The sequence below is a fragment of the Podarcis cretensis genome (assembly GCF_951804945.1).
Source record: "Podarcis cretensis genome assembly, chromosome: 13".
NCBI lineage: Eukaryota > Metazoa > Chordata > Lepidosauria > Squamata > Lacertidae > Podarcis > Podarcis cretensis.
The window spans coordinates 32,905,857-32,926,338 of NC_137182.1; the positions used below are offsets into that span (position 1 = coordinate 32,905,857).

The window sequence follows — 20,482 nt, forward strand, 5'->3', positions numbered from 1 at the left end:
GAGTAGACACATGTGGCAAAAATCCATTTATCCAACTAAATGTGGGTTAGCCTCCTCATGAGTTGCGCTAGATGATCCTCAGGGTCCCTTCCAACTCTACAATTATATGATTCTATGAACTACCCAATGCCAGGCTGGCCTCATGAGGAAGCTAGCTGGTATTTTTCCCAGCCCTTGTTAAATTCATGAATTTGTGACAGATAGGTAGCCGTGTTGGTCTGCCATAGTCAAAACAAAATAAAAAAAATCCTTCCAGTAGCACCTTAAAGACCAACTAAGTAGTTGGTCTTTAAGGTGCTACTGGAAGGATTTTTTTTATTTTGTTATGAATTTGTGAGTTTGCTCAAATCCTAACACTTCACTAAATGTAAAGATTATGCGTGGCCTGCTCCCCACCCCAAATTCATATTGATATATATCCCTCCCCTGATAATAAGATACATGAGTATGCAAGGCAAATGCTGCCATTTCCTGGGAATGTCTAGATTCCTAATCCTTTGGTTGGGGCCTGAATTCCTGAAGTCAATCAATTGTTGCTCTTCATCCCTAGCAGAGTAGCAAATGACTAATTAGCTGTATGCCCAATCTGTCAGTTTTGCTGGCTTTCTATTCTCACCAGGGCCTGCAAAGAGGCAATCTTTGCCTTGTATGGCCAAGGTTTCCTGTGTGGGTACCACTGAGGCCCCTGTTGGGTACCGCGGAAGGCATCCCTGTCCCATTGCAGAGGAGATAGCGACATTCTTCCCAGTGACGTCTCCAGGAGCTGTGAGAAGGAATGAAACGGCCAAGGGGCAGCACAGAGCAAAGAGGGTGGAGGGGAAAGAGGTATAAATAGATGTGTTGGGCTGTAAATAGTCCCCCTCTGTGGCCATGCTGAGTGAAGGCCTGATGACAGAAGGACGTTCAGCAACACTCCAGACGTAGGCCCAAGCAGCTGTTGCTTGGGGGCTACCCTTGGGGATAGCAGAGAGCAGGGCATTCATAGCTTCCAGTTGTACCTATTTGATTGGAATGGCATTTGCTTTCTCACTGTATGTACCAGCTGCTGCTTTGTACTCAGTTCATGTGTACTGCTGGAACATAGCCACTAAATGCTTTAATTATGACTGATAGAATTTGCCTTGAGTGTGGCCTGTGCAATGGAGTCTGCAGAAGACCCTGTGTGCTGACAGTATTCTTCCCTGAGAACAGTGCTGTTGCTGACATATTACTGGCTCAAGAGAGGTGTTTTGTCCTAGGGGAGAGGAAGCACTTGATAGCTGCTTAGTAACTACCCAATACACTCCTCAACAGGACTTCGTTTCTAAAATAAGAGGGGTTAGGGCAGGAATTGCAATCATGGTACCCTCCAGATGTGGAATCGAGTCCTTGACCATTGGCTACACTGACTGGGTTGATAGCTTTGATAGTACAAAACATCTGGAGGGCACCACATCTGGAGGGCTACCTTTATGTTAGGAGAAATTTGATTCACATTTTAAGGCAAATTCAAGGTCTAAACCACAGAGCCTAGGGCTTGCCAATCAGAGGGTCAGCAGTTCAAATCCCTGTGGCAGGGTGAGCTCCCATTGCTCGGTCCCTGCTCCTGCAAACCTAGCAGTTCGAAAGCACGCAAAGTGCAAGTAGATAAATTTGGCGGGAAGGTATAAATGGTGTTTCCGTGCGCTGCTCTGGTTCACCATGCTGGCCACATGACCCGGAAGCTGTACGCCATTTCCCTCGGCCAGTAAAGTGAGATGGGTGCCGCAACCCCAGAGTCATCCGCAACTGGACCTAATGGTCAGGGGTCCCTTTACCTTTACCTAATTTGCACTTTGTGAAACAACACAGGAACAGGGACATTGCTGCTCTTAGAAATTCTCTGTATTTTGCAGTTCAACTCTCCAGCCAACTGATGTGTACAAAAATGCATAGACTAGGGGAAAGTGTACATAAAAATGCATATATTAGTGAAAATAACATAGAAAAATGCATTATATTAGGGAAAATCACCTTGCAATAATGTATACAAAGCTGCATGCAAGTGTGTGTATGTATATTAGAAGAAATTCACACTAAAATGTTATGAATTTTCATAAGGACTTAAAACAACAACCATGAACTAATTTGGAAATGTGAGTCACTGAAATTAAGTTTGGTAGAATGAGAAACGGAGAGATTGGCAGATTCAGCCGTTCCTAGTTAGGGCTTAGGTTTTCCTGGAAAAAACATCTGCAATTATTAATATGCTTAATAAGGACCATCAGTGTACATAGTGCTTTACAGAAAATACATAGGCAAAAATTAACATTTTAAGCCCCCAAGGAGCTGAAAATATAAAATAATAATGAAAATCTATTTTTAAAATAATATGCTCTATTCTAGAACTCTTTCCATTACTTCCACATATAGAGGAAGATTACTGTAAATCATTACTTTGGATTTTTTCATATGCAGGACCCCTTTGGGAGCTGCGCTTAGGACACCAAACCTATCCGCTCCACATGTCCTTGGAGTGTGCAGTGCCATGGACTTCATGCCACAACATGCCCCTCTGGTCCCCTCAAGGCTGGGACAGGTGGCGGGATTAGTTGCTAATGAGCGCTTACATAATGGGGTCAGGTGCGAGGCCCCCCGTGGAGCCACCAGCTCATTGAACACCAGCTCTGTCCTTATCAGGGTCTCTCGTGGCACCTGGGCTGCCACTCCCAACCCATGACGGAATGAATTAGCACCTCTCTTCTCCCTCCCATCCCTGGGCAGCAGCTGCACCTGACACGCCTCTCATTCTATAATCACTGTGCTAAATATAATGCAGCTGACAGAGTCCTCAGTAGAGGGTCAATGGGATGTGTTCAAAGCCAACATGGCACTCCACCCCACCATTCCTTTTGCATTCCCAGCACAGATGAGACATTTAAGTCAGTTAGAGCTAGAACCTGACGGAAAATCTGTAAGGCAATCTTGATATCAATGTTGACCCACTGAGGAGCAGGGGCAGGGTTGGAAATAATAATAATAATAATAATAATAATAATAATAATAATAATAATAATAATAATTTATACCCCACCCATCTGGCTGGGTTTCTCCAGCCACTCTGGGCGGCTCCCAACAACAACAACAACAACAAAAAGCAATAAAGCATCAAACATTAAAAACTTCCCTAAAAATTTCCCTAAACAGGGCTGCCTTCAGATATCTTCTAAAAGTCAGATAGTTGTTTATTTCCTTGACATCTAATGGGAGGGCTTTCCACAGGGTGGGCGCCACTACCAAGAAGGCCCTCTGCCTGGCAATACCTTAACCAACCAGAATATCGAAACCTTCCCAAAGTCTAGTTAGCACTTTCTCAGCTTTAGGAAGGAGATGCTAGGGTTCTAGGACCCTGCGAAAGCCTCACACCTCCTTCCCAAAGCCTGGTACCTCACATAGCATAGCCAGCTTTGGGGAGGCAGAACAAGGGCTGGGTTTGTGCCTTGCTTCCCTCCCCCTCCCCACTCACAGGCCCACAACAAAGCAGTGTGTGGCCCATAGGTTCCTTGTTGAAGTACTTTTGTGGCCCACCTGGTGTCAAAAGTTGGGCCACCCTGATCGAGATCCTGCCTGGTTTTTTGTCACTACTTGAAAGGACTTAGTAGCAAAGTACAACCTTGAGGTTGTAACAGTAGCCTACTCTGATGTCACCTATGCTATTGTGATGCCATTAGCATTGTTGCCTACATTGTGATGTCATCCCTCTGATGTTCATATCCTGTTACCATGGTTAGAGCAAAAATCATATGGCTTATCTAGTCTCCAAGAGCAAACTTCATTTTGAACTCCGATTGCTACCTCTCAGCTAGGGAGCCTGAGGGTCATCGAGTCCCAACACCTTGCAATGCAAGAATCTCAACTTTTGTGGGCATTCAAGCAAGTATTTGTGTACCAGTCGGGGGGGGGGATTTATATGTTTTATAAATGAGATGCAAGTTTTCCAGTATACCAGACTTTCACAAAATAGCAAGAAAACAAAAATTAAACAAGTGTGTGTGACATGCCCAGACCTACCAGTAACCCACGGAGAAGCAACTCTCCAACAGAAGTAGGGGGTGTAGTTTTTTTACACCACACATGTAAAAAACAAAACCCTGCCCGCACAATGCTTCAGTATGTCCACAGTTGGGTAATGTGACCCTATCCGCAGATCAGGATACACTTGGATGAGAACACTGTGTGAATGACATTGAAAAAATGGAATACATAGAATACACAGATGGAATACATTGACACCAACACCTTTAAAGCCTTGGAGAATGAATAAACTGTCTTGCTATCGGACTTTGCTGTGAAGCAACTACTGTGGGCAGTAGATTCAGAGCTTATCCAGACTTGCACTTGTCCCACCACTTCCCCCCAGGAAAGCCCAATCTTTACTGCTGAGTTGGAGCAAACGCCAATTTGCTCTGCTTTTGTACTAAAGAGTGGGTTTTCTGGGGGAAAGTTGTGGAGCAAAGGCAAAAGTGCATTGGCCCATGCTGTCTAGCCTTAGGACAAGTGGAAGTGTGGACAAGCCCACTGAGAGGGCACCATTTTTTTGCCTACAATTGGCATCTATGCACCACAAAAAGACAATGGTGCAAAAATGGTCTCAGACCACTGAGAAGGCTGGAACTAGGAAAAGACAGTTTTCCTCCAACTCATAGGGACTAAGATTCTACAGCTAATTTGCATAAGCCCTGCTTATTGGAGCAAGCGGCAGAAGCAACACCTCCAAGAAGATACCACCCTCCTTTGCTGGAACAGACAAAATGTCTAGCAGACCTTCAACAGCAGTGAGCTAAATGTCACCTGGAAAAGTCTCTAGCTTCTAGAAATTGGTAATATATTGCCTCTGAATGAAGGAAGCTTATTTTAATCTGTTACAATTATAGAAGCATAGAACTCTAAATTTTGAAGGGACGCCAAGGGTAATCTAGTTCAACCCCCTGAAATGCAGAAATCTCAACTAAAGTATCCACAACGACTTATGGCCAGCCAATCTCTGCTTAAAAACCTCCAATGAAGCTTCCAAGGGAGCCTGTTTCACTGTTGAATTGCTCTTACTGTCAGAAAGTTCTTCCTGATGTTTAGTTGGAATCGCCTTTCTTGTAAGTTGAAGCCATTGGTTTGAGTCCTACCCTCCAGAGCAGGAGAAAACAAGCTTGCTCCATCTTCCATGTGACAGCCCTTCAGATATTTGAAGATGGCTATCATATCTCTTCTAAGTCTCTTCTGTTCCAGGCTAAACATACCCAGCTCCTTCAACTGTTCCTCATAAGGCTTGGCTTCCAGACCCTTGATCATCTTGGTCACCCTTCTCTGTTAAAATTTAAATTCTTAATATTTTCTCCATTAAAATGCATGGGACTTTATTAAGTAGCATTGGGGGGAGGGGAGAGATTAGGTCCCTGACCCAGAGGCCTTATGAACACTGTGGCGTGTGGCAAGTGTGAAATTTTCTTTATTTATGATAACGATACCATTTCTCATCCTTATTGACATCACCAGCAAAACTCCTAATTCTAATGTATTGGATACATCTTTTTATTTTATTTTTACCAAAGTAAGCATAATGATTATAATTTAATTGTTTATTATTGCAGAGTTTTGTCCAACAGATTCAGACATTAGTGAAGGTGTCAGCTTCTCTCCTAAAATCATCCCTCTAATTGACTTCTTACACTATTTTAGTAGTTTTATTAGGAGTAGGTTTAACTGATCAAATTGACTGGGGGAAGAGGATTTTCAACTATGGAAGGGATTTCAATTATGGTTCTTGGGTTGTGTCTATATGACTTTGTGATGACATCTCGTGGTCATTTCAGGAATTTACTTCTGAGACAGTGGATATACAGTATTACCAAAAAGAATACACCTAGTGCTTGGCTCCTGCCCTTTCCAGCCTTCTTTACTCGTTCCTCCCATTTTGCACAGGAATGATCACACAAAATTCAACAGTTTATTACATAGAAAGGTTCAATGACCAGCCTACACAAACAAATGAATGGAGTATTCATGAAGGCTTATGCTAAAATCCAAAATATTTTAGAAGATAATACTGATCAGGCCACCACACATCAATGTAAGCAATTATACAAACACTTATTTGAACATTTTTCTTAGCGCAATCTAGTACCCAGTGAATCTAGTACCCAATCATAATCGGTTCTGCATTTTTACCTTTGAAATTGCTATATCATGTTCATTTTCCAAAAAATCTACAAATTCGTTTGACTTCTGGATTTCAGACCATGCAGCCTCTTGTGAACTGTGCAATGTTTCCCAATTTTACCATTCTCAGCACATTTTTCTAGTTAACTGCTTATAAACAGATCAACCAAAACCCCATAACCATTGGGGTGGAGGTCTCCTATAGTACCTTTTTGTAGCATGTGTGACCTCTGCTTATGGCATATTTAATGGGATTTCATGGGAGGTGGGCTCACCTCATAGCAGAAGTCTGACTTTAGTTGGCTTGAGAGGCAACTTCCTTTCCTTATAGAAAGTCAAATTTTCATTTTAAGGGCAGCTGGTTATGCATTTGGCCTTCATCCTGTGTATTTTGAGCTGAGGAGGACTGGGCAGCTGCTGGCTGCAGTAAGGTAGGCAGCACCCCCACAAGATGGTTCACAGAAGCTGCCAGCTCAGCCAGACTGCGGGCAAGAGCCTCTAGTTGAGAGCCCTGATGTTGAATGGTAGTAGAGAGGGAGCCTAGTTCCCCACGGAGACCTGTCATTGCATGGACCAAGTTTTCCAGGCCAGGTGGTGAACAGCAACAGCCTTGATCCTTTCCCCTTGAGTCCTGCCTAAAAGGGAAGTCCGAGGGTGACTCGCTAACTGTAGCAGTGTGGGTGACAGATTCAGGCAAAGTGGTGTTTGGACCTGGTGCTTCAATCAAGCCTGGTGCGGAGGTGGTACCTATGTATTCGGAGAGACAGAAAATAACCAATGACTGTATTGTGCCTTGACACCATCACCCCAGTAGCCAGTAAGGAGTATCCCCAAGGTGGTGTGTTTGCATGTTATGTGGTCAACTAAACTACAAAAACACAATGGCCATAGCTTGTGACTATGATCAATAAGCATAGTCAAAGGTATATAAAAGGAGGAAATTCTTCTGTGAAAACTGACTTTGTCCAGGAGGAAGTGCCATCCCTGACTACTGGACTTAAACATGGCCAGTGAGGTAAGTGAGACCCAATTCTGAACTTTTGACAGCTATAGAATGTGTGGAAATTGTTAACGATGCTCCGCGGTTTGGGAAGAGGCCTTCAAAGTAAGACCCTTTTCCTAGCCTCAGCAGTGAAGCTTTGTCTCTGATACTTACCTCTTTCTGTGTTTCCTGAGCTCACCATACTATCCTCAAGCAGCCCATCCATAGAAACTGTATGTGACACTGTACTTTGGAGCAGAACAGTCGTATCGTGAACATCTGTTTCAGCCAAAGTGGTCAAGACAATGGGAGCAATGGTAGGCTCTGGTGCAAATGGAGAGGGAGAATGTGGTAATATTAAATGAGAGCAGCAGAGTTAAATAACACCCCCCTCCCAAAAAAAGAGCAGGGTATGTTTGATCTTAGGAGGGTAGCTGAGGCTATCTCAGACCTGTTCTCCATCAACTTGCCTGCCAAGAAAGTCTGGCAATTGCATAGGTTTCTGGAGGATATTCTACAAGGCATTCTTCATTCACAGAAAGCTGGGGCTCACCTTTAACCTGCACCAACTGAGAGAGTTTAAGGGGAAGGTATGTTCCTGCCTAATAAGCAGTTCAGGCATAATATAAGTAGTTTGTGTGGTTGGGTGTCTACCAACATCCATGCTCAGGCAGGAACCCACCACAGACAGCTAACAGAGTCTCTACAGTTGCTGTCACTGACAGGAGGGGTGCAGAGGGAGAAATGCTACATAGCAGCAGCAGCCTGCTCACCTTTCCCCTCTTGGGAGGGGAGAAAATACAGAGTAAGTGAACAATTGACCATTGAGCAGAACTGACCACATTTTCTGTTCCTCCTACTCTTCCAGGCAATTCACCTGCCTTTTCCCTTACACATCACACATTTAAAATACGCTATCATCTCCCCTCCTCCTTTTGAATCCCGAGAATTGTAATTTACCCTTACAAAGCTACAGTTCCCAATATTCTTGGAGGAGAATGTGTGTGCATTAAATGTACTGTGTGTATGCAGCCTTTGCCAGGCAAACAGGTTGATGGCAAAGGAGGGGAAAGAGGTGGATCTGCTGCCAGCCACCCATCTACCAACTGACTTTCTTGTCAATCTCCTCTGAGATTTTGCTTCAGAGGGAAAAGACAGGCAGGTGAACCTTTGCGCAGCTTCTGCTCATCCTCCAGTTTACCTTCCTGCTCTCTCCCTCTGTTGGTGAGAATGATGAGGAACAACCACTGCCCACACTATTTGACTAGAGGGGCCTGAATGTAGATACTTTACCTGAGGCCCCTCAAAATCCTGGAGCTGACACTGAGGCAGCGACTCACCTGTGGGCCCCATGGTATGAGAATATGTGTGTGATTCCTCTTGTTGCTTCTGATCTGTGTTCTCTTCAGAATGTGAAGATTTGTGGTTTATGGATTCCATGTGGTTTACAGATGGTGCATTCTGTGTGGTTGCCGACAATTCCATCTCTCTTGCAACCTTCAAGATATTTGAGAACAGGAACAGCTCCTTTACTACATTATCAATTACATTCACTCTTTCAGGTTCCTGAACTGAAGTGGAAGTGGTAGGCTGATCTGTAGCTGTGGGATTGGTAAGTTCTACCTTCTGTACTGAGGGCACTTTAAATGCAATGTCCCATTGCTTAGATTGCACTACCTCTGTTGCAAGTGTTAGGCCTGGTTCAACTATGGGCAGTCCTGTTCCTGTTGGGCTTGTTGTCGCTGTTTCTTCCTCAGATTCCAGTTCCTGCATGGCTAAGGTTGGCTGAAACTCAGCTGTGGAGGGGGTGGGGGTTTGTCCCAATTCGTGTGTTTGTGGCCTTGTATTGGGGGTGCTGGTTGACTCTGTCCCCTGAACATGCAGGATCTCTAGATTAAGTGTTGCTTTATCTATATTCCACAGGCTTACTGTCTCCGTTTCTCTTTCAGATACCAGATCCAGTGTGGCTGAGGTTGGCAGAGATTCAACTGAGGCATAAATGGGCTCTTGTCCCCTTTCCTGTGAGGATGGTTCTATCTTTGGAGTGTTGCTTGACTCCATCTCTTGGATGTGCAGCAGGGCTTCTGTATTAGTGGTTGTTTCAATTCTGTTGAAGGGGCTCGCTTGCTTTTCCTCCTTTTCCAGTTCAAGCTGCACAGTTTGTGTGGTTAGGATTGGTGCTTCAGGGAACTCTAGCTCCCAGCTGGCTGAAAACTCCTGAGTAGTTGTGCTGGTCTCAGCCACATCCAAGATGCTTTGCCCTGGATTCATGGTTGTAGCAGGCGCAGCTATCTTTGAATTGCTTGATGAGTTTGGCAATGACAGACGCTTCCACCTATCTGAAAATACAAAAGACGTTCCTACATCACAGACTAAAATTACTTTAACAGTCATTTCTTCTTGGTGGGGAATTAAAGCAGTGCAGGGAGAATTCTCAGCACCCTCACCTAAATAGATTCCCAAGATGGAAAGCCATAGCAATTAAGCTGCCATAAAACCAATATACTCCTGGCAACCTAGCAGTTCGAAAGCACATGAAAGTGCAAGTAGATAAATAGGTACTGCTCCATCGGGAAGGTAAACGGCATTTCCATGCGCTGCTCTGGTTTGCCAGAACTGGCTTAGTCATGCTGGCCACATGACCCGGAAGCTGTACACTGGCTCCATCGGCCAATAAAGCGAGATGAGCGCTGCAACCCCAGAGTTGGTCATGACCGGACCTAATGGTCAGGGGTCCCTTTACCTTTACCTAAAACCAATATAAGTCTTTAGTACTGTATATACATACCCAGAATAAGGTGTTTACTGGAGTCTCCAGAATGAAACTGGGTTTAGCCCATTTGAGATTGTTACTGCTTTCCCCCCAAGGACGTTGAATTTTCTATTATTGGCTTATTCACAAGTTCAGGGTTCTCTCTCCTAAATATGGCATATCTGTTTTGGAACCAGGCAAATGGACTCACTGAATATGACTGGGAATCAGCTGGTAAACTGAGTTGTTCCCTACCTGTGCAGATGACTGAAGCATCTTCATGATGATTGCAGTTATGCGTCCCCCACGGCTGGGAGCGGCAGTTCTGTAGAGTGAACTCTGCCCCAGTGCAGTTGACATCATCCAACCAGATAGGTCCAGATCCTGGCCCATATCTTGCATTACCAGGGCTGAGAAGAGGGGCCCCACAGCCCAACTCACGGCACACCACTGCCGCGTCCACCAGATCCCAGCCATCATCGCATACTGTGCCCCAATAATTTTGATACAGAACCTCTACCCGTCCAGCACAGGATCCAGGGCCTCCTTGCAGCCGCACCTGCCACTGGCCTGAGTTTAAAAGCATATGAAGAGGAAATGTTTATAGGATAAGAGGAGTTAAAAGTCCTTGCATCACAGATCTCTCACTTGTAAACCATGGTCCTTCCCTTTGAGGTTCTCAGTTCATTCTAGTGAATCCCAAAGGCCTCTATTTTTTATAATGATGATATCGCTTTTCTCACAAAAGTGACCCAAAGCAATTTACAGCCACAGTATAAACATTAAAACAAATTAAAGCACAAATAAATAAAAATCTAAACAGTATCATTGCAAGGAATCCATATACCATAACTATGCAGCCCATGTCCCCTGAAAGCAGTTCAAGACAAAACTAGATGCCATGTGGAAGATCCATGATTGGATCTCCCCAAATTTTGTCATTTACTCAAATGAAAGTGGAGTCGTACCTGTTTGCTTAGGTAGCAGCAGGTGGGGGAATGGAGGGGCCCAGTGTTTTAATTTGACCTTCACTCATGCTTTCAAGGGGGCCATAAAACAAGTAAAACATGCTGTATAATGTGATAACTTCCTTGAGCACTGAGATGTCACAACTGAATTTTGTTTCATAATTCTTCATTTGAAGTTCAACCAGTGACTCAATCTCTGCTCCCTTTTTTAAGGGGTTTGTTGAAGCAAAGATGCAAAATCTGTTGTCATGTAATATCTTTTGTCACTTAGATTGTGTTTTCATAGTTGTTAATTATATTGGCACCCCCATTCCAAACAAGAAACAGCACCTGTGCAAATTGCCTGGGAGTCAATGATGGACATAAACAACTACCTCTCTCTGCTACTCACCATCTGGCACTGCTTCCTTTTGGCTCTTCTCTATTTGTAATGCTTCATTAGCTACAGTTGCTTCTTGATTCCCTGTAGGCTGAGTAGGACGGGGAATTCTTTTAGGGGCTACATACCGGCGCCTCTGGGGTGCCAAGGTCCTTGTGAGCATGGCCACATGCTCTTCCACCATGGCCAGGGGCATCTCACCTGTGAGGAGATGATACACCATGTGACACAGACACAGCGCATACAAAGGAAGCTTCAGTGCAACCATATCCCTACACAATAATTTAGAGCAGAATTAATACTGGTATAATCATTAGCTTCTCCCTTGGTTGCTGGATGTCTTTGAGTGGGTTGGGTTGCTCCTGTTGTTTGGGAAGGCAGAAAACCATTTGCTTCAGAGGAATTTCTCAACTCTGTCTTCCTGTTGAAGCCTCAGTATTCCTGTTGGAAGTCTGGTATTCCAATACTGCAAAACAAAACTGGCTGAAGAGAAGACACATGACCAAGCCTGAGATTCGTAATCTCAGAATTATAAGAAGCAGCACTCAGTCAAGTGCCCATAGTGCAAGCATGACCTGAGTGTGGAAGAACACTCTGGGATCAGCACATACCAGGAATATAGGACTATAGTCTCTGACCACTTACTGACAGCCTGTGGTCAAGATAACAAAAAGTGTCCAAGAAGTATGAGCAGCTTGAGACAAGAATGTAATAGCCATGGCAGAAGACACTTAATTTCCCATCCAATATATCATTAACTTTAGTACACCTCACTGTGAGATATCTAGTACTTAAAGGAAAAGGTAGCATTGGTCTTACTGTGAAAGATGTTGCACAGGTCACATCCTAATAGTGGTTACTTCACACTGTTCCTTATACTGCTAGCTAACTTGTAGTCCTGACATCCAGTTTTGCCAGAGCCCATACTCTTCTACAATCTCTTCTGTTGCTTATACATACACGTGTGTGTGTGTGTGTGTGTGTGTGTGTGTGTGTGTGTGTAAGAGAGAGAGAGAGAGAGAGAGAGAGAGAGAGAGAATTTAGCTCAGCCATGGAACTGAGGCTTCAACAGGAAGAGAGAGCATTCAACATGGTTTCCTGCCTTAATGAGCAACAGGAGAAACACATCTCACTTGGAGACATCCACACACCAAATGAGAAGTAATTTTCACAGTAAGACCAATACTACCTTTCCATGGCCAGAGTACAGTCGAACCTCGTGTTGCATACCATCGTCCTTGCGAATGCTTTGGGTTACCAGCTCCGCTAACCTGGAAGTAGATTCTCCCAGTTGCGAACTTTGCCCCAGGATGCGAGTGGAAGTTGCACGCCGGCAGCACAGCAGCAGTGGGAGGTGCCATTAGTGAAAGCGTGCCAAATGTTACGAATGGTTTCAGCTTAAGAACGGACCTCTGGAATGAATTAAGTTTGTAGCTGGAGGTATCACTGTATACCAATGGTATATCTACACTAGCTTTATAACTCATATCTTTCATCAGCTTTATACCTCATGGCTTCATCCAACTGATCCTGGAAATTGCTATTGGGATGGATGCTAAGGGATGGATGATTGAGATTCCTAGCCTCTGGAATCGTCACAAAACTAGAATTCTCAGAATTTCCTCGGAAGTCTGAATGATTAAGTGTAAATAATGCTAGAGTTCTCTCACCAGAACACACAGCCCCAGCATCTTCACTGTGTCGGCAGTTGGTTGTCCCCCAAAGGCTGGTATGGCACTCCGACAACATTGACTCTTCTCCTTGGCACTGTACATCATCTAACCAGATGACACTGCTCCCCTCACCAAAGAAGGCGCCGCCTGGTGCTGCCAGCGCCTCCCCACAGTCCAGCTCCCGGCAGACCACAGCAACATCCAGAAGGTCCCACATGTCATCACATACTGTGCCCCATTCCCCTTCATGAAACACCTCCAGTCGGCCGGAACAGCGGCTTCTGCCACCCACGAGACGTAGAGCAGGGGTCCCTGGAGGGGGGAAGGGGGAGAGGAGATTAAGACAAGCTATAGCACCTGGAGAGCCCAAGGGGGGGGGGTATGGGGTTCTCCCATCTTACAGCCTAACTGATTTTTCAAGGAAAATTAGTCCAAATTTCTGATTGGGCACTAAAGCAAATGCTGAACTCCACTAACCTTAAGGCAAGTGGAACTGAACTGTCTCCAGCCCAAGCCACGATCTGAATGCCACTGTCCATTTATTTCTATATGAAAACCCACAACTATTGTGCAACTAAAGAAGGAAAGGGACACCTTGGGCCCCTAGAACTTTTCCTAGGTTATGCCCTACCCTTCTCTGGTTCTGCTTTACACCCTTGATTGTTTTTCCCTAAGTATAATATCTTGAATTAACCTGGATGGAGATGGGGGGGGGGGGACTTTCTGAGTTTTCATGCCTGGAATGTACAATGCTAAGCACCCTGTACAATGCTAAGTGCCTAGTTTTGTCCCTGACCCCACTCACTACTGGCATATGGCCCCTGGAAGGTTCCCCAAGAGCAAATGTGGTCCATGGACTGAAAAAGGTTCTCCACCTCTGAGCTAAATAATGGCTTTTTATTCAGTATAGAAAGTGTCTTGTGAAACCAGTAGACTTTTCCTTCTTTTGTACTACATTTTCCCCCTCCCTTTTCTCCATGATTACTTGGCACAATAATAGAATAAAAAAAATGGTATGGTTGCTATTTTGCTCCTGTGCCCGAATCAAACAGCTCCTGTGCCTTAACAAATTCATAAAAATGTAGCAGAAGAAGCTCTCAGGCTAAGTTAAAGCTGGGCTAGAAAAAGGAAGCAAGCTTGATCTTCTTAGATCACTGGTTTTCAACTGGTGGGACTGGACCCACTAGTGGGTTGCAACCTGATCCAAGGTGCGTCGCAACAGGAGCACTGCCACCATGCAAATATATGGCAGAAGATTTAATAAATGGGTCCCCAGAACCCATCCCCACAATCTCTTTTAACCCTACTTTAGAGATGGATATTGTTCAGCTAAACGATGAAAGTGGCGCACTTCAGGGATGCCTGCACACTCACCCTCAGCAGGTGCAGAAGATATGAGTGGTCTTGCTGTCGTTACTGCTTTCATGTTGCCCCATCTGAATGCCGGTTGAGGGGGGAAGGCAGTAAAAGGAACAAAGCGCTGAGCTGCCAAGGGAGATGAGAGAAAGAAATGAACATGCTCATTGGTCCAGTATGCTACAAAACACTTAGGTCCCTTTTCCTCAGGGATAGAACAATAGTTATTAAACACCTAAACTTGCATCCAGCTCTATGCTTGGACCCAATCGCAACAAGCAGCCTTAATTTTAAAGAGTTGGCTGGATACATTCCCCCATACTGTCAAAAGGTGAGACTGCAGAGCTTTCAGTTCAAGGAAGTTCACAGGTGGGCCTTTTTAACTACCGTAAGCAGAGCAGTATGAATTATACAGAGGAAAGGCAGGGGCCATTTAATGAATTTGCAAGCCTCACCCCCTGACTCCCACAAGTTTAGCCAAATGTAACTTTATACAAACATGTCTTCCAAAAATTCAAACGCTGAATTTATCTTTAAACATTCTCTTGTTGGATGCTTTAAATTGGACTGTACAGAGATGTGTCTGTGTGACAACAACCCATTTGCTTGAAGCAATCAACTCTGTGGGAAAGTCAGCTTTCATGAGAGTTCATCTGATGAAATTTCTGAATCACAAGAGTCCTACCTGAGCATATGGCACTGGCATCCTCCTCATGGGTGCAGACATGCTTGCGAAACCCAATATGGGGGCAGGAGTGCAGGTATTCCTCAGTGCCCATGCAGCGCACCTCATTCAGCCAGATGGGTCCAGGTCCTTCACCAAACCAGGCCCCATGAGGTGCTGAAAGGGCAGCCCCACAATCTAGCTCTCGACACACCACAGCTGCGTCCTGCAAATCCCAACTGTCATCACACACTGTCCCCCATTCACCCTGGTGGAACAGTTCCACCCGTCCTGCACAGAGGCTTGGGCCTCCAGACAGACGTACTGGAAAGGAACCTGCCAGGAGGAGAAATAATCAAAGTCAAGGAGAGACCTGTCTTATCTCTTTCTCCCACTTAAGTAGGCAGTTCTGAATTTTGATATCCCACATCCACATCCTGACATCTCTTGATCTGGTCATCAAGTCAGTTTTCACCTTTGTGCAGATTTCCTAAACAATGCCCTTGGCTCTTAAGGCCATCTCCCCCAAGGCCAGAACTATAGCAAGATCAAATCAATAATGTTTGTAAACATGCTATTCTCATTTGCACACTAATGGAAAATAACAGAAGTTTCCCCCTTGGAAAATGATGGGGAGCGCAGCATGTAATGAATTGTCAGCCTATTCTACATCTAATTATGCAGGACACAGGGGACCTGCAACAAAATGCTGCAGTGTGGAGTTCTCCTGTTCACAGTGCCAGTCAGTCATGCCCTCTACCTGCGTATTCCATTCAGTTCCCCTTCCCATCCAGTTTTCTAGGTTATTGTTTTCTAAGGGTTTTGAGGGTGTGTTTTTTTACTTCTGCAAGCCTTCTGAAATGTTCATCTAGTGCACGGATGGTGTTGTTTAGCCTGCACAGCACAAGCACTCCAGCCTGAACATTGAAAACAGAAGGAATAATAATAGCATCTCAGGCTGTGGAGAAAGGCCGTAGTGGTAGGAAATCTGTGTTCCATGCAGAGGATCCCAGGATCAATCCCTGACATCTCCAAATAGTTCTGGGAGAGACTCCTTCTTGAAGCCCCGGAAAGCAGCTGCCAGTCAGTGTTAGGCAATACTAAGCTAGACTGAGCAATTATCTGACTCGGTGTAAGGCAGCTAAGCTTCCTATCTTCCCAACCTGGAGGTCACAAGAGGAAGCAAAGGGGAAAGAGACAGAGATTCCTTTCTGTTTTACCTGTGGCATGAAGTCTCAGGAAGGCAACTGCAAAAACAAGGCAAGAGGTTTCAAATGAGATTAAGCTCAAGTGGAAGGTTAGTTCTACCAGTGTAAACATTCTGGGCTGTGTTCTCAAGATCACAACAGGCTGCCAAGCCCTGGCAGAGATGGATCTAGGTAGACATTTTCATGCTCATGGGAGAGCCAGAGCCAGAAAATAATATTTGGAGGGTTAAACAAATAAAAAGGTGTATATTAACCAGTACCACCTGGGACTTCTTCCTATAAAATGAGAGCAAAGTCTGAGCCTATCCACAATTGAAAAGTCTATTTCTGCATCTTCCATCCCTGTCCTCACCCTAATCTCACTAACTTTTCTTTCCTGAGTCTCCTAACCACTACTGATACTATTCCACACTTTATTTAACTCCTGTTTTTTTAAAAAGACAAGACTGGCTCTCAATATTAGGGATGTGCTGAGGTGTTTATGGGTCCCTGTCCCAGGCTCCTTCCTTCCTCCAGAGGGAGCAGATAGAGGCAGCTACTGGTGGCAAATAAATATGGTAGCTCAATGGTATGGCAGCTCTGATTCCAACAGACTCCAACCGCCTTGGAATGCTCCTGTCAATCACAAGCAGCTGTTCACCAATACTCTTTAAAATACCTAGAGTATTACACCAGCTTCTTTAATTCCTACTACTGTTTATCAACCTTTTGTACTCTTAACTTACAAAGGCTATAGGGAAGGATTTTGGATGTTATTCACATGTTCAGAGCACAGTTATGGATCAGTGGTGGGGAGTCTTTCTTCTGTCAAGGGGTGGGATAATCTGTTAGGGGCCACATGCCGAATAAAGACAGACCCCTCTTGCCAGAGTTCTGAACTGCCTGCCTGCCTCTAGGAGGGATCATGAAGGTCATCTATTCCAACTCCCTGTGATGCAGGAATATTTTGCCCAATGTGGGACTTTTCACAAAATATAAAATGCCATTAACAACATCTATTCTAAATAAGGTCAAACTACCTCTCTGCTTTCTGGAACTTGTCCCTGTCATGTCTTTCAGGGAGATACAGGGAATGTATTTTTAAAAAATGTGTTCTGCAGATTTCAAACTTTGGGAGTAATACCTTGATTTCAGTAAATGGACACAACATATCAGTACACTGCTTCTCTTCCATCCCTCCACTCACAGTAAATGGGGACAATAAAAGTTTCAGAACAGGCTTGAGTTGCAGCTTTTCTGTGTAAGTGCAACCAGATCCGTTATGAGAGTCATCGTTCTTCAGGCTTTTTTAAAAAGTAAACTTGTACGATCAGTTTACTAACAGTCCCTTGCTTCAGAAACCAATACAGATCAGGCTATTGCAGAGTAAATGAATGTACAACATGTATTTTAGATGGAGAAAAGATTTCCCAATGTGCAAGTAGGTGGTGGTGGGGGAGGCAAGCAGAGCTGCTTTGTGAAAGCAAAGATGCTATTTATGCTGCCGTGTTGCAGACACTATTGCACTGACCTGAGTAGGCTTCTTTTCAATGCTTCTCAAGTAGAACTCATTCCCTGCTCAGACATCCTGGTCCCCAATAAACACACCCCACAATTCTGATGTTGCTGGTGGAACCTCTTAGCCCCCTGCTCCTTGGCAGGACCAGCTGTTCACAAGATAATTCAGAGTTGCACCCAGGAATTGGGGTTGGCTGTGCAGAGGGCAACACTCACCCAGAAGAAACAAGAGGCATTGTTGCATTGTCTTAGTGGCCGGCTCTGCGTCCTGGTCAGCTGCAAAGGAAACTCTGTAAATCAGAGGCGTTTTTTATTGCCGGCAGAGGACCTAGGCAGTGAGTCAGCCAGGCAGAAAAGAGTGGGAAACACCCCTGCTTGCTCTGGGTCATGTAGCCTCCAATCTGCAGTCTGGGAAGAGGAAAGAGCTAGAGTGGGGGAGACCGATAGGAGGCATTTCAACAATCCTGGGAGAGCCACATTTGTGCAAGGATTTTCAAAGAAACAACATTGGTAGTAGCACTTCTGAAATGATGTGTTTTGGCTACAAGAGGTATAAGCTCTCAAAGACTTAAAGGCCTAGTTTCATTCAATGCAGTATTTCTTTTGCATTTCCCGTCCACTTGTGTGCAGAGGTGGCCATCCCTTGCACATTTTCCTCAGTCCTATTTCATCTCCCATCCCTTTGTACCCCCCTGCACCTTTTGTAAAAGAGGCAGGCACCTCTTCTGCACCTTTAGCAGTATCACACAAGTGAATGTTTTTCTATGAGGCCTCTGTTCAAACTTCCACTCGTGGAACATCTGTCATGTGTTGGAGAAAAGGTATTAAACTTACACAAATGCTTTTTCTACCCTTTCCAACTGTCCCTATTTATCTTAATTTTCTATCTCGACACATCTCCCATACCCTCTGGCTTTGTTCCCACCTCCTTCAACTTCCTTTCTCCCTGGCCTCACTGCCCCTTTCCTTTAATACACTGCTGAATTAAATCCAACCATTGCTTCCCAATGAGTTCCACAACTGGTTTTTTTCAGCGACACACACACACACACTTAAGTCCTCCCCTCAGCCTTTCCCCGACCAGTTTCCCCTTCTCAGGGGGCAAACAACAGCTGGGGAGAGGTCCACCATTTTCACTGAAGAACAGAGCTCGGGTGAATATCTCTTCCCCTTCCATTGCCCTTTTCAAATGAAATGGTGGTTATGTTTCAAAGGAAGAAGTGTTGGAATATCACTTTGCAAAGCTGCTGTGTAACACGTTGTTTGTCCCTACCCTCATTTCACAAGTATTAGAGATGGTTTTAGTGCAAGTAAACCTTGATGGCAGAAAGTGAGGAGGAATTAAAGAACCTTTTATTGAGGGTGAAAGAGGAGAGCGCAAAATCTGCTCTGAAGCTCATCATAAAAAAAATGAAGATCATGGCCACTGGTCCCATCACCTCCTGGCAAATAGAAGGCGAAGAAATGGAGGCAGTGAGAGATTTTACTTCTTGGGCTCCATGATCACTGCAGATGGTGACAGCAGCCATGAAATTAAAAGACGCCTGCTTCTTGGGAGAAAAGCAATGACAAACCTAGACAGCATCTTAAAAAGTAGAGACATCACCTTGCCAACAAAGGTCCGTATAGTTAAAGCTATTGTTTTCCCAGTAGTGATGTATGGAAGTGAAAGGTGGACCATAAAGAAGGCTGGTCGCCGAAAGAGTTTGATTAAACTGCGGAGGCAGTGGAAGACAGAAGTGCCCGGCGTGCTCTGGTCCATGGGGTCATGAAGAGTCGGACACGACTAAACGATTAAACAACAACACTCTGCCTCTATTTGCTAGCTATAAAATGGCATCTTACCCACCAAGATAAGTGGTTGACTTATTCATTCAACGTGGGATAAACATGGGGAGACACCAAGTCAGCTGTCACAAGCTCCTTGGAAGAAGGGCAGAGTACAAATGAGAGAGCATGGAAACCATTCTGACAGGGTTCTGTGGTACTGTGACCCCTGCTTGAGGCCCACAGATCTGTGGAAGTTCCTGCGCTTCAAGATATTCCGAGCTTCCTTATCTTCACACCCACACAGGGATGAAATGTAGAATGACGCCGGTTGGAAGCACAGCAGCAGCAACAACAGCAGCAAAGCAATAGCCAAATCTATCCACAGGGAAAGCATGTCACAGGAAATATGAGTCACACCCACCATCCCAGAGAAGCAGCTGGTCTTCTTGTATTTGGGAAAAGAGGAACAGAAACAGTCAAGATCAGGTTGTGTCTGGGGAAAATCACAATGGGGGTACCAGCAGAAACATGAACCCAGGCCCTGCGGCTTTGAGCAAGCCTGGGGGACCCAGTGGTGGCTATTCCTAGTTTATGGGATGCATCCATTGCTCCAACAAGAATTTCTGTTACTGGGTTGGTTCCATAGTTTCTAGCACAATAACTGGTAACCATAGCAACCCAGTACTGCACAGCTAAACATTCCAGACTAATTTAGAGCAGCGGCAGGCTACTTTGGGGAGGATGACCAGTAAAATATAGTTAAGTGCATAGTTGCTAGGATATTTTGTTGCGGTAATTGTGTGCACACAAACCACATTTACAACAGTTTATTCAGCCTAGTCTGGTCCCTGGGACTTATGTTTTACAAAGTCAGGCTGCAGCCCTAGAACATGTGAAGCAACTAGTGCTTTTGAGAATGTGTAGTGAACCTTTCCCCGCACCACTAAGTATTCACAGCTTATGTCCTACACAGTTTGAAATTTATTGCAGTAGATACCTGATCAAAGACTGTTCCTTCCATCTAAGGGTGCTGGGCACCAAACTTATTTTTTCAAAGGGCTG

General features: G+C 44.7%; 1 protein-coding gene across 8 annotated transcripts; it reads right to left on the reverse strand.

The window, feature by feature from the left end:
• Positions 1 to 983: 983 nt before the first annotated feature.
• LOC307201419 (scavenger receptor cysteine-rich type 1 protein M130-like) lies at positions 984 to 20,459 on the reverse strand. 8 transcript variants are annotated; one of them, XM_079950611.1, is made up of 10 exons: positions 19,842 to 20,459; positions 17,867 to 17,926; positions 16,166 to 16,192; positions 14,967 to 15,281; positions 14,300 to 14,410; positions 12,923 to 13,237; positions 11,265 to 11,453; positions 10,161 to 10,475; positions 8,494 to 9,492; positions 7,195 to 7,477 (listed from the first exon to the last, which is right to left on the reverse strand). In XM_079950611.1, exons 2-10 carry the CDS (start codon positions 17,892 to 17,894, stop codon positions 7,272 to 7,274), a joined length of 2,505 nt encoding a protein of 834 aa, XP_079806737.1. In that variant the 5' UTR covers positions 17,895 to 17,926; positions 19,842 to 20,459; the 3' UTR covers positions 7,195 to 7,271. The 8 variants fall into 8 exon arrangements, with proteins under 8 accessions (XP_079806735.1, XP_079806737.1, XP_079806738.1 ...); XM_079950609.1 differs by lacking the exons at positions 17,867 to 17,926; positions 19,842 to 20,459 and adding an exon at positions 984 to 1,045 and having other exon boundaries at positions 7,328 to 7,477; positions 16,166 to 16,836; XM_079950612.1 differs by lacking the exons at positions 17,867 to 17,926; positions 19,842 to 20,459 and adding an exon at positions 17,306 to 17,650.
• Positions 20,460 to 20,482: the final 23 nt, after the last annotated feature.

Excerpts from the sequence above, each read along its gene's own strand:
- LOC307201419 (XM_079950608.1), bottom strand. The coding sequence starts at position 16,265 with ATGTTTACACTGGTAGAACTAACCTTCCACTTGAGCTTAATCTCATTT. Across the intron at positions 15,282-16,165 it reads CCTGAGACTTCATGCCACAG|GTTCCTTTCCAGTACGTCTG; the intron begins GTAAAACAGAAA and ends TCCTCCTGGCAG. Across the intron at positions 10,476-11,264 it reads AAAGGAAGCAGTGCCAGATG|GCCAGTGGCAGGTGCGGCTG; the intron begins GTGAGTAGCAGA and ends TTTTAAACTCAG.